General features: G+C 33.3%; 2 protein-coding genes across 3 annotated transcripts; both read left to right on the top strand.

Annotated features, from left to right (window-relative positions):
• The first annotated feature begins 3,073 nt into the window (after positions 1-3,073).
• On the top strand, positions 3,074-11,215 carry LOC112801445 (respiratory burst oxidase homolog protein A). 2 transcript variants are annotated; one of them, XM_025844165.3, is made up of 14 exons: positions 3,074-4,512; positions 4,682-4,841; positions 5,080-5,128; positions 6,861-6,974; positions 7,746-8,168; positions 8,333-8,719; positions 8,809-8,904; positions 9,074-9,189; positions 9,295-9,462; positions 9,573-9,732; positions 9,913-10,110; positions 10,210-10,338; positions 10,439-10,517; positions 10,601-11,215. In XM_025844165.3, exons 1-14 carry the CDS (start codon positions 3,927-3,929, stop codon positions 10,708-10,710), a joined length of 2,775 nt encoding a protein of 924 aa, XP_025699950.1. In that variant the 5' UTR covers positions 3,074-3,926; the 3' UTR covers positions 10,711-11,215. The 2 variants fall into 2 exon arrangements, 1 of the variants encoding a protein (XP_025699950.1); XR_011882098.1 differs by having other exon boundaries at positions 3,323-4,512; positions 9,826-10,110.
• A 1,786-nt stretch (positions 11,216-13,001) lies between these two features.
• Positions 13,002-13,634, top strand: LOC112803506 (late embryogenesis abundant protein At1g64065). Its single transcript, XM_025846996.2, has one exon. The coding sequence runs from the start codon at positions 13,002-13,004 to the stop codon at positions 13,632-13,634; it is 633 nt and encodes a 210-aa protein (XP_025702781.1).
• The last annotated feature ends 988 nt before the right edge of the window (positions 13,635-14,622 follow it).

Raw genomic sequence — 14,622 nt, 5'->3', positions numbered from 1 at the left:
TTTTTTGTTTCACTGAATTGTCACATTAATTATATTCAATGAGAACTAATCTCTTAGATTGGAAGTGATATCATCCTCGCTTAATATCAGATCTTGGACTCACAAATGCATACCACAAAATTACTGGCTTCGGATCAAATTAAACTCATGGCATTTCAAATAAGAATTGTTGGGCACGTGGTTTTCTAGTTTGTTTAACTGTATTAAAAATATAATTATTTATAGGATAAATTATTAAAAATATATATAAATAAACTCCAAAAAAAACATAAAATAAATAAAAAAATTTATAAAAAATGAAACAATTCTAAAGAAAAAAACTAGTATTTATAAGATGAGTGGTATCATAAAAGTATACCATTCAAAATGTTATCTACTTATATATCTCTATAGAAAATCAATAATATAATAATGTGAATCAACATTCAGCAGGTTGGTAGTTCCTTAGCTTAGTCATGGTGCTCTTCCCCCAAACAAGCGTTGAATCAAATTCATTCCTATGATTTATTCAACATTCTAACAATACCAAAACACCCTTTTTTCTTTCTTTCGAACTTCACTAAGTTTTCACTTGTATCTAAATCTCTTAATTAGTTACAGTGTGAAAGTCCTTAACTAGCTAGCGGTGGAAATTAATCTCATGTTTCTAGGGTACGGTGTCAAACTACTCAAAATATTGGTTGGACTTTCCTATCTCTGTTTATTATTAGTTGTATTTTACTATTTTATGGCGTATGGAGTAGTTGGTGGGTGATGGTTTTTTTTCTTCTACTCGTTTTTTCCTTGTTTACTTTTACTTTTCCTTTCTGTTTCAATCTGAAGGGACGGGTTTTGTGCCCCGAATTGATTTGTTTTTCCCCATAGAGAAACAGAGGCGATGCCTTATGGTACAAGTTATGTTATTTAATTTATATGGTTAGAGAATGTTTCATATTTAATTCAAGATCAACAGTGGAATAATATCTCATTTATTAATTATATCTTTTGTTATTAATTTATTTAATATAAACTGACCAAACTAATCGAATTTGACTGCATACAGATACAGGGTTCAAATTCTATATCACATTTTTCTTATTGTAGTTGGTAGATATTTGAGATAATAATCATATTACTATTGAAGAGCCACCTCTTTATCCACTCCTCCTATGATGACGTGCGAATCGGAGTGACTTCTATAGTTCTACCAACATCTAATATATACACACATATCCATTCAATAATAAAATAATTTAATATTTGGATACTACTATATGTTTAGAATAAAATGCATGTTAAATTCTATGTGAGCGTATATAGGTAAACAGCTAATTACTTTTTTAAATATTGCGTGAAATATTTTTAGCACAACATGTATATTTATTTTCATCGCGCTCGCTAGTCTCTGTGAGGACCATCCTTTTCCACATGTCTAAAATATTGGCAATTACTCATAACCTAAGGCAGGCAAGACTTTTTATCTCAGGCGTTTATTTATTTTATTTAATTTTTTTCTACTTTAATCTTACAAAATGCTGCTAATGCAAGCTATGAACATGGATCGGATATATCATTCATATTCGTATTTTCATACTAAAATGATGTTACCATTCACATGTGTTAAGCATGGATGATTCATTTGAAATGAAGTATCAACCACTAAATATAATCGATCGGTAGTCATGAAATTTATGCTATTGCTACTTTGACCGCACTATCTATTTTTTTTCCTTCAAAAATAAATATAAATATTTTTATTCTACACAATATATAATTCTTATCACCCTTTGTTTATTTTTCTCCATATACTTTAATCTATTTTCTTATATAACATAAAATGTGAGACTTGAAATGCTTCGTGCGTGTTACGTGTGGAGTATAATAGAATTTTCTTGCCCGCTATAGCTGAAGTTTTGGTTTCAATAATATCATATATTTAATTATAATATCCTTTCATTTGATTTTGATTAGGTAACTACCGGCCTCTACATAGGTACATCCAAGTCAATGTAATTATTGCGTAATCTTGTGTTAATAGAGCACTTAATTTTTAAACAAATATTAGTCGTTTAGGGTATTATTCATACGAAAGTCTTTTTATATATTATTATACAATGAGAATATACACCACGAAATATTGTTAACATGAAATAAGCATTACTTCTCAGATCATGATATTTTATTCTTGAAATTAAAGAGTTTTATTTTATTAATGTTTTGCATTATGAACTAGGAAACAGAAAACCTAATATAAACGAAATGTAACCACTTAGGCTAGTTGAATTAGGTTAATCTCTATTTAATAAGTTGGTTAGTCTTCTTTTAATATTATTAGACGTTCTATCAGTGGTAAATGGGCAACCCAATCATTTATTGCAAGCTGATTTTCGATTATTCATTTTTGTGACTGTAACTACGTATATTGACAAAATTATTTGCTTTTGGTTATACTTAACAAAAAGAAATATGGATATTTTTCATCATTTCAAGATAAAGTTTTATGTAGCAGTTGTTGGTAAAAAATGGATGTATGGTTTAATACATATATAGGACATGATGAGCTCGATATATACTTTTTCAAATTTCACGTGTAAATAGAAAATGGTTAAATATGAATGACGTGTGTGTTAAGATAAGAATGTTACATAATAGGAAAAATATTGTAGTATACATTATTTTTATTTTTATATGCTTTTTATATTATAAAAAATAAAATTTAATTTAATACAGTAAAATGATTTTAAACATACAACTAATTATATAACATTACATTTGTAAAAAGTAATAATCTTTTATATCAGCAGCTTAAATTGTCATTAAAAATAGAGGTGATTGAGCTAATATTGTACACAAAATTAAATTCGAAAAAATAAAAAATAATAATTTTAATAATATATGAATATTTAAAAGGACAAGCAGAAGAGGGGAAAAGTTAAAACAAGTGAAGGAGACAGGCGTGAGTGGAGTTTACTCGGTGATCCCTGCCGTCGACATCGGTGACTCTCGAATTGTGGGCCCCACCACCCCCACACAGTCATTAACAATTTAACATACAAATACTCATCATATACATGCAAATTTCTTTTCTGACCCCGCCACTCTCTCATCTGCCACCTATCTACGCCACGCCACGCCACGCCACACCACACCACCACCACCACACAACCCTTCTTTCTTTCTGTCTTCCCGTTCATATTATCACTACCATTCCAGTTTCACTTCATTCCTATTTCTCCTATATGTACATGTACATTAATTAGTACGTATATATATAAAGCCACGCACCCGTTTAATGATATACTATTAATATATGTATAAGATTATAATTTATTAATTAATAACTAACGCTATTCTCATTTCCTTTTCCTTTTTCTCACAAAAAAAAAAAAGAAAAGAAGAAAGAAGAACGCTGTTCCCCACCACGAATCTTTGCTCTCCATCCCAACTCCAATTAATTATCATCACGTCCTAACCTATACATATATAACTAGCTCCTCATTAATTATACTCATTGCCTTTCATTCATTCAGCTGCTAAACCAAAGCAATTCTTATTGAGTTTGTCCTTTTCTGGATGAACAATGCATCTATAACTCTTTCTAGCTAATTTCTATCTACATCGAACTCATTACGCGTTCGTGTCTCTTTCCCATAGATTCTCAATACCCTTCACCTCTGTAAGTTCCACCTAAGGCCCTAATTAAACTCCATCATCCCCCTGACCCCCTCAAATATATATAGGTATATACTCCTTCAACCAACCGCGCACGTTAGCAACGCGCGCCGAATCGCGTTATATAACAAACTCACATACATAAGCCACATTCCTTTTTTTCTTTTCTTTTTTTTTTTTGGTTCTGTATTAAAATAAAAAAGAAAATACATGGTAGTAGTAGTATAAAGGAGTAAAAAGATTATTAAAAAACTTACTAGTTGTTGCGCTGATCAATGAGTGGCCTTCCGAAGCACGAACGCCGATGGGCGTCAGACACAGTTCCAGAGAAAGTAACAGTTAGCAGCGGGACCTCGCCGGGAACAGAATACAGTTCCTTTGCCGATGATGAGTATGTTGAGGTTACTCTCGATCTTCAAGACGATAACACCATCGTTCTCCGCGGCGTCGAGCCGGTCACAGTCCTCAACATCGACGACGCCGCAGCCACAAGTAGTGGATACGCGACTCCGGCATCCTCCGTCAGATCGCCGACGGGAAGGAGGAGTCCTTCCAATAGGCTGCGGCAGTTCTCTCAGGAGCTGAAGGCCGAGGCGTTTGCTAGAGCGAGGCAGTTCTCGCAAGAGCTGCGGCGGTTTTCTTGGAGCCACGGCGGCGAGGCAGCGTTGGCCGCTCGAGATCTCAGGAAGCAACGCGCTCAGCTTGATCGAACTCGCTCCGGCGCTGGCAGAGCGCTCCGTGGACTCAGATTCATCAGCAGTAAATCCAATGGCGTGGATGCCTGGAACGAGGTGCGGAGCAATTTTGATAAGCTCGCCAAGGACGGCTTTCTCCACCGCACCGATTTTGCGCAATGCATAGGTCCATTTCTTTTTTTCAAACTTCAATTTTACATTATTGCATTTTGCATGTGCATTTTGTAGTTTTTATTTGTCTAATCTACTTGCTATGTGTCCATTTTTATCGCGCTGATAAGTTAGTTAGAACTTGTAACTACTTGACATGCCAATTTCCTTCTTCTCTTGTGAAGGGATGAAAGATTCCAAGGAGTTCGCGCTAGAACTGTTCGATGCTCTGAGTCGTAGACGAAGACTGAAGGTTGAAAAGATTAGCAGAGACGACCTATTCGAGTTCTGGTCCCAAATTACTGATCAAAGTTTTGATTCGCGGCTCCAGCTCTTCTTCGACATGTATGTAATCATTGATTGATTAATTATTATTTATTCTTATTATCTTAAAGTTAGTTTAATTAGTTATTTAAATTCTTCCATTCTTTTCTTATCTAGTGTAGTATATAAGATATGTAAGCCAGCTAGCCACTATGTATTTCTTATTATTATCATTGTCCTTGCCTACCTCTATATTTATTTTTCCCATTCCTTCTGTATAACTGTATTCATTGTCTAATTTAAATTTATTCATTTTCAGTGTGGACAAGAATGAAGACGGTAGAATCGCAGAAGAAGAAGTGAAGGAGGTATGGTCGTCGATCAATTTTGTCTCGTATTTTATTCGAACATAAAATTGTTTAATTTGTACGTTACAAAAATTGATTTATTAAATATAAGAGTAGCAAATGTCGTATATGATTAAAAAATAATAATTTTGTCAAATAAATAAGAATAATATATATATTTTAATGAGGATAAAGATAGTTCAAGTTTGCCATAGTCAGCCACTAAGATAGATACATAGAAGTTTGTTATGAAGATTTATGAATAAATTTTATCAATTGGAAGTGTTTTATAAAAAATTTACTCATCCCCTTTTCTACAATTTTTTATAGACCCCTTTTTAATCTAACATGCTTAATTAGAATAAATATGAAGTTTCATATTAGATAATAATTTAACAAACAAACACTTAAATTGGTCTAACAAATTTTAAATAAGATATTTTAGTCTCAAATAAATGTTTATTACTCTTAAAGTCTTTAAAAATTATTTCTATCAAATAAATTTACTTTTTTATTTTGAATAAGATTTTTAATATACATATTAGATAAATAAATTATTAATAAATTTTATTATAAGATAGATAATTTCGTAAAAGCATTATTATAAAATAAATTAATCTCCTGAAAAAATTAATGTATTTCGAAATCTTCTAGAATAGTAAATATTGATATTTGCTGAGGACCAAATCTTTTATAAAAATTTAAGTTTTTTACTTTAATTAATTTAATTAAAACCGGAGCAGGGTATTGGCCATAAAAGCGCTTGTTTTCCCTTACTTCATAAGCTTTCCTTCGTGTTCCAAGGGTTGTCCACTTTAGTTCAAAAAATCAACGGTAGTCAGTAGACAGGATTGAGTGAACCTTAATTTATACAGGTTCTAAAACTAATTAGTAATTACTAATATTGAGTATTCCCACTCGGGACGTTATCCAATTCCCATGTTCTAAAGCATAATATTAGCTATTATTAGTTGGTACACATTCCAGAATCAATGAACTAGGTCTTACTTTTCCAGCTTTGGTCATACAGATTGCACTTTCATTATTATCTGATTTTACCAAATTCTTGAAATTTATCATGGGGACGTCTTTCAGTGGGGTTGGTGGGGGCAAAGTCGTCATTTTAGGGATATACATATTGTCCTGATATAACATCTACGTAATGACATAAGGTTGAGAGTCATACTCCTACCGTCAAAAAACTTTTTTTTTTTCTGAACCCAATAATTCAAATGCTTGTGGAAGAAATAAATATTTATTTCTGTCCATAAATTTTGCACTTATTTCTTATTTTTCTTATTGAATTTTTTCTGAAAGCGAACTTATGAATAAATTAATACGAATAAATATATTAAATTTATCTAAATTTCAAATCTCTTGACTTACAAAATATTTTAATGATTGATGCATCACTATTTATTTATTTATCTATGCCTTGAATAGATAATTTTAAAGGAGTCTTGGCTTTATATCTTTTACATTTATATACTTATTACTGATCAATGTTTCGAAAGAATAAATTTGATTGGATGATAATATATATATTTTTTTAAATGAAGTAAACATAAGTGAACCTTTTCTGGAAAAGAAAAACTTAGTCTACCATTATCTTCATTTGTACAGATATGAAAAAAACCAAGTTACCCTGAAAAAAAGGGGTTAAACTACGTATATAGGTAACACCATTGTGAGTTTTTTTATTAATAACTACTAAACTTATGTTACACGGTTTTTATGTCTCATTTCCTTCCAGATAATCGAGTTAAGCGCTTCAGCAAATAAGTTATCCAGACTGAAGGAGCAGGCCGAAGAATATGCAGCTCTTATCATGGAAGAGTTAGACCCTGAAAGACTTGGCTACATCGAGGTGATAATTATATATAAGAGTTACTCTTCATAACAATATGACTTTATTACACATGCGTATATATATATATATTCTATCTAACTCCTTTTCAAATAAAGGGTAAGTTATCTTCTATAATAAATTTAATAGTTATTGGATGAAATTAATTATGTCATCAAAATAATTAATATTAACTCTTAATTTAACTTAAATTTTGACAATCAAACTAATTAATTATAGTAAAATCACTTGAACTTCATACTTATAAAATCATACCATTCTTATATCAATTCCATTAATAATTATAGAATTCACTCTTATTCAATAAACATTTTATCTACTTTTTTATTTTAAATTTATAATTTTACCTTTTGACTTTTTTATTTATTCTTTTTAGCATTTTAGTTTTTTTTTGGTATTGTTCGATCTAATTAATATATGTATAGTTTTAAAAAAATTATAAAATAAAATCTCTTTTGTAATTTTTATAATTTACAAAAAATTATTATATTTAATTAATTTAATTAATTGTCAAAATTTAAGTTAAATTAAAAATTAATGCTAACCAAGATGACATAAGATTTTTTCCCTGTGGTCGTATATAGAACATCGATTTCGTGTATTTATATTCTTGCTAAATGATATTTTATATGAGTTACGGAACGGAAGCCCATTCCAACATTAATCATCACATGCGGAAATAATGCTGCATTATTCTCTTTCTCTAATTAGGAAATTATTGTCCTTTTAATGATAATAATGCCTCGTGCCCAAACTACCTGGCATTCACAGCTATGGCAATTGGAGACCCTTCTTTTACAAAAAGACACGTACCTAAGCTACAGCCAAGCCTTAAGCTACACAAGTCAAGCTTTGAGTCAGAACCTCCACGGGCTAAGGATGAGAAGTCCGATACGTAGGATGAGCCGCAGGTTGCTCTACTATTTGCAAGAAAATTGGAAGAGACTTTGGGTTTTAACATTGTGGATTGCCACAATGACTGGGCTCTTCACGTGGAAGTTCATTCAGTACAAGCAGAAAGATGCTTTTCATATCATGGGTTACTGTCTACTCACGGCCAAAGGCGCGGCTGAGACTCTAAAGTTAAACATGGCACTGATACTCTTGCCCGTATGCAGAAACACTATAACCTGGCTCAGGTCTACTAAGCTGGCTTACGTTGTACCTTTTGATGATAACATCAACTTTCATAAGGTACACACCAAATTAACAGCAACATCTCTGAATTATGTTCATTTAAACATGACATTACTATACATTATGTGTACATTAGCATGAGACATCATATAACATATTAGGAAAATGAAAATCGGAAGTACGTGCATATATATATAATGTATGGTTATGGATGCTTACAGACTATTGCTGCGGGCATAGTGATTGGTATTATACTTCATGCTGGTGATCACCTTGCTTGTGATTTTCCAAGACTCGTAAATACGACAGAAGCTCTTTATGACAAGTATTTGCAAGGCGTATTTGGCAAACATAAACCAAGTTACGGAGACCTTGTTAAAGGGCCCGAGGGTGTGACTGGAATTCTGATGGTGATTTTTATGGCAATAGCGTTTACACTTGCAACAAAACTGTTTAGGAGAAATCTTATTAAGCTACCTAAACCATTTAATAGACTCACTGGCTTCAATGCTTTCTGGTATTCGCACCACCTCTTTGTCATTGTCTATGTTCTGCTCATCATCCATGGTGTAAAGCTTTACCTCGTGACCAAATGGTACCATCAAACGGTATATAACTTCTCCTATCTGATTTCAATTATTTGGGACCATGCATTGCTAGTTTCTGTTTAGTTACTCGATGAATTCTTCTGTTTCAGACATGGATGTATCTTGCAGTTCCAGTTTTACTTTATGCTGGAGAAAGAACACTCAGATTCTTCCGTTCTGGCCTCTACACAGTCCATCTAAAAAAGGTGAGCAGATAAGAGTTTATTTATACAAATTTGGTTTTTTTTCACTTTCTTACCAGTTTTGCTTACAAGCCCTTGCGTGCATCCAAAATGACTCATAGATTAGAACCTACGGTTGAATAAAAAAAAATCCAACTTACGGGTCTTCTCTTGGTACTTGGGAAAATATTAGGTTGCCATTTATCCTGGAAATGTTCTCACATTACAAATGTCAAAGCCACCACAATTTCGTTACAAGAGCGGACAGTACATGTTTGTGCAATGTCCCGCTGTCTCTCCTTTTGAGTGGTAAGATGCTATTTTAGTTGTTCATTTGTTCCACATTAGTTCTGGTAAACTCCATAAGCGTCATGAAATTTCTGAACATCGAATTGAACAATGTATGTGTGACAGGCATCCCTTTTCTATTACCTCCGCCCCTGACGATGACTATCTGAGTGTTCACATTCGGCAACTGGGTGATTGGACACAGGAGCTTAAAAGGGTATTCTCTGAGGCCTGTGAGCCTCCGGTAGCAGGGAAAAGTGGACTTCTCAGGGCAGATGAAACAACCAAGAAAAGGTACGTGACAACATGATTGACCTGCTCTGTTTGTTTATCTTCTAACTTATATAGAACAAACATTTATGCTCGATTTCTGCCATGTTTCTTGTTCTTAATATTTGATATAGTCTACCCAAGCTGAAGATAGACGGACCTTACGGTGCGCCAGCACAAGACTATAGAAAATATGATGTCCTATTACTTGTCGGTCTTGGAATAGGAGCAACTCCTTTTATCAGCATTTTGAAAGATCTGCTCAACAGCATTGTCAAAATGGAGGAGCTGGCGGTGAGTCTTTGTGGAACAGAGTTTCAAAAATATTCATTATAGAGTATTCTTTTAGAATTATAGATCCTCTTCTTAGATATATATATATAACAGTTTGACAATCTGACCCTTACCAAAAAGGGCTTCGTGGACGTGTAATATGATGGAAATAATAGCCATGATGATTGCAACTACATACAGGATTCAGTCTCTGATTCAAGTAGAGGTTCAGAACATAGTGCTGTGAATACAGACCCGGCATCTCTAAACAAGATTTCTCCAAAGCGGAAGAAAACACTCAAGACTACCAACGCTTATTTCTACTGGGTAACAAGAGAGCAAGGCTCTTTCGATTGGTTTAAAGGGGTCATGAATGAAGTTGCCGATCTAGACCAAAGGGTAGGGTACTAATTGTTTACTTCTCAAAAAATTAGTTCTTAGTATTCCTTTGCCCTGATGCTAAATCAATAAGTACAAGTATCTAATTATGGACTTCAGGGTGTCATCGAGATGCACAACTACTTGACCAGCGTATACGAGGAAGGCGATGCCAGATCCGCCCTCATCACCATGGTGCAGGCCCTCAACCATGCAAAAAATGGAGTTGATATTGTTTCAGGGACAAGGGTGAGCTCTCGAATTCTGCAATTTATTTACCCTGTTATGCATTTTATCTTCTTAAGAATTATAATATTGACAATTTATTGGTTCTTTGAATTACTATCAGGTGCGAACTCATTTTGCCAGGCCAAACTGGAAGAAAGTCTTCTCTAAAATATGTTCAAAGCACAGTAATGGAAGAATAGGTCAGTCAATCTCCATCGAGCATACGTTTTTAGATTTTGTTTTCATGGTGTGCTGACATCGTGTGTGTCCACGTTAATATCAGGGGTATTTTATTGCGGTGCACCTGTGTTGGCAAAAGAACTAAGCAAACTCTGCTTTGAGTTCAACGAGAAAGGCACAACGAAATTTGAATTCCACAAGGAGCATTTCTAAGGAATTTGGAAGGACCTTTCCTATCTCTACCAAGAGTCAACACTTTAGCAACTTCTCGTCACCAAGTTTAAAATTAGGTTCGATAAGATATACACGTGTATAGATAGATGATGTTGTGAAGCATCTAGCATTGTACATAGCGGCATTGCATGATGCATGTGGCGGCTGCGCAATGGGATATGCGCGGGCACTGGCAACAGTGTGTTACAGCTAAGCTGAATATAGATTGGTTTACCTGATCTAAGTTCTCACTTCTTGGAGGGTACATTGTTGGCTGATACATTCAATATAGTATATAGTATATAGACAGTTTTGAAAATGATAGTACGTAGTGGATGTAGTTAGGACTGCGAAAGGGGGAGACTAAACTCCTCCTCATCTTCCTAGAGTGGGTTCCATAATCTTTCTAGAATATTGATGTTGAAATTGGATTTCTTTCACGTCTTTGTTATACAAATATACTGTAAATGAGCCTAGTATAGTGTTTGCTTTTTCCTTTGCCAAAGTGGCGCTAGTGGTGAACAGAAATTAAACGAAACAAATTAGCTGATGCATGTATTTCCATCTGGTCATTGCCTATACCCTACCAATCATTAAAAAAAAAAAAGTAGACTATTGTTTTTAGAGTAATTTTCATTGGAAACATCTCCAATACATCTAAAAGCAGAATCAACATGCATCGAGATTTGGTTACTTGCACCTATTTAACACGTCATGTATGTATCCCCTCCGCTGAACCGTGCATTACAAAACCATAGGGACAAAGCTAAAATTTCATGTCAGGGGATTACATATCGGTTCATGTTAGGCGTGATCAAATATATGTTAAAGAACCCAATATAGAACTACATAAATTCCATTTTGTTTTGGGAAAAAAGTGAAATAATGAAATAGGTATATGGAAAAATAATCAATTAAACTCTCAAACATTTTGGAGAAAGAATTCTCTGATTTAGATGGCGAATGAACCTGTCAAGTCTCAAGCTTTCTCCAACTTCTTCTAACGCCCCAATCAGAGTAATGGTCTGTGCTTTCTGTTATGGATACTACATGATACAAGATTCTTAATTGTTAGTTTAATAATTAATAATTTTCAGAAGATTGACATTTAGATAGCAGAATATTTGCTGTTGTAGTTTGTGGTTGGCCATCTTTTTACTTCATATATTCTTAGGATGACAGCAATTGCAATTTTTGTGAGATCGAGTTGTCGTGCGTGAGCAAAACAGTTTATGTAGAAATATTAATCTTTAGCATGTAATAGTGTATCTGATCTTAGAAATAGAAATCTGTAAATAATAAATAATTGATAATGTCGTTTTTTTCCTTCTTAATTTGCAGAAATATTAACTTTGATGATATACTATGGATATAAAGTAAATTTATACTCTTATTGTCATCTAATCATATAATTTATATATATCAGTATATGACCCATTTGATAAGAGTTTAACAGTTTTTAATATATAAGAATATGAATTTGAATGTGAGCATAAAATAGTTTTATACTGAAAAAGTTACAATGCAAAAAACTAAATTCATTAGTTTTTTGTTCTTAAAACAGGGTTACTATAAAATTGACAGCGAAGCCGGCGCAGTGAAGGAACACGATTCCTTCCCAGCATAACGCCATGAAGCTAAGGCTTGCCATATGGAGCTTCGGTCAATTTGGTTGAACAGCTTGTGTTATGCTGCCTCCAAAAGTTAGCTAATCTATTCGCTGGAAAGAATAAAATGGAAACAAAAAGCATGCAGCTAAGATGACGAAACTTACAGCTTACAACTGATGAGAAGTGACAAATAACATTTGATCGTTGTAAGAAAATTTCAATTTTTTTAATTCAGCTATTATTTAAAGTTGACTACTTGTACGAAAACGTATTTATGTGAAAATAATAGTTAAAAATTATTTGATGATTTGACATACTAAATATTTTAACGTAATATATCATCTTCTCATAAAAAGAAACTCAACCTTATTAATTGCATTTTCCACGATGCTATTCAAATTCAAGCTTAAAGAGATGGTAAAAGAATGCACTCATGAATTAATACTCGAATGCGATGTGATAAATATATAGTGATTCCACTACCCTTTCATTTATTATAAATTATAACGTAAACATGGGAGAGGCCAATGCAAGAGCCCTTTTCATAGTTATAGACTTATAGTCTATTCACCTTTCAATTACTAAATACCTGAAACTCCTAAACAACAACTTGATCAGCTTCTGTAACTGACTAGTAAACATTACAACTCTATCGACAACAACTCTGTTTTTAATCATAGAATGGCTCAAAAAGATGTTCATCATCAGAAAAATAAGCATTCAAGAATAGATCAAGAGACAGCATTGTACTACAAGGCCGGCGCCACACACCAACAAAGAAGCAGCAGCAAATGCTTCGTGTTCGTTTTGGCTGCCTTTGTGTTCTTCTGTGCAACTCTGTTGGTTTTCGCATCCATAGTCCGTTTCAGAAACCCACAGGTCAAACTCACCTCAGCTACGTTGATTCAAATCCGTTACAATAACCCTACTTCTTCATTGCCTTCCTTATTCAACGCCACCCTCCTCACCCATCTCACCATCACGAATCCCAACTACGGTGGCTTCAGTTACGAGAATGGCGAGGTGAGTGTGGTCTACGGCGGCTTAAGAATCGGTGACATAGCACGCGTACGCAGCGACACAGTGAAGGCAAGAAAAAGCAAAGAAATGAATGTTACCATGAAAGTGAGGTCTCCTAATAATGTAACACTGCTTTCTGGGAATCATTCAGGGACGTTGAATCTCACAAGTTATGCAAGATTCAATGGCACTGTTCGATTGCTTAAGATCATCAAGAAGAGAAACACCATAGAAATGGCTTGCGTTATCAATCTCAACTTCACCTCTCACCAAATTAAGGCGATCCATTGTTAATTAATTAATAATAATATTTGTTTCTCTTATCTAATTGCGTTCCTTTTTTTATTTATTATTATTTTAAAGTGAAGTATATCAATCTCTCTCAAATAAAAAATAAATTATCCTTTATCATATATAAAATAATATTATATATTTAAGATTTTTTTATTAAAGAAGTACAATTAAATTGGTCTAATATCAACAAAAATTAGCTATGAATAGTATTTTAAGTTTTATTATTTAACTTAGTTGGACTTCATTCATAAAAAAATTTTCGATGTATAACATTACTCATATCTAATAGTTATTAGATGAAATTGATTATATCATCATAATTAATAGGTAAATTCTACTCAACTCTCTTTAAAATAACATGTAAATTACCTCCTATGATATGTTACATCTTAATTGGTTATTTGCTTTTAATTTGAGTTATTTGTAATTAAATTTTTGAAAGGGATAAATGTATAATTTATTAAAAGATTAAAAATTGATTTTTTTTATTTTTCAAATCACGTTAACAATGGCCCTAATCCTAAATTCTTCTTCCTCGTTCTCTCTCAGTATCACTCAACAACTCTTTCTCACTAGTCAACCTCTCCTGAAGTCTGGAACAGCTGAACTCCACCAGAAGTCACGATCACCGCTCCTCTGATTTGTCTCACCAGCTACGGTGCGTCTCCAACATTACGCCGTCACGTCTCTCATTCGTCGTTGCTGTCATTCCTGACTAGAGTCTGCTTCACCGTGTTTGGACAGTTTGGTTTTCTCCCCTCTTTACATTTTTGAAACTCCCTATAAGTTTTTTTAGTTATTCAGTTGGCTTATAATTTGATTACAATCAACAAGACGGTACTGCTTGGACGAGGCGTGACCAGGACGAAGGAATGGGAAAGAAGCGAAAGGCTGAAAATCATTACAGAAGGTTAAAATACAGCATCTTCTAAAAATGATTTGAAAAAAAAGTCATATTTTAATTTTTAACACTTTAAAAAATAGCATA

The sequence above is a fragment of the Arachis hypogaea genome, chromosome 5 (genome assembly GCF_003086295.3).
Source record: "Arachis hypogaea cultivar Tifrunner chromosome 5, arahy.Tifrunner.gnm2.J5K5, whole genome shotgun sequence".
NCBI classification, from domain to species: domain Eukaryota; kingdom Viridiplantae; phylum Streptophyta; class Magnoliopsida; order Fabales; family Fabaceae; genus Arachis; species Arachis hypogaea.
This window is presented reverse-complemented; position numbering and strand designations above follow the sequence as displayed.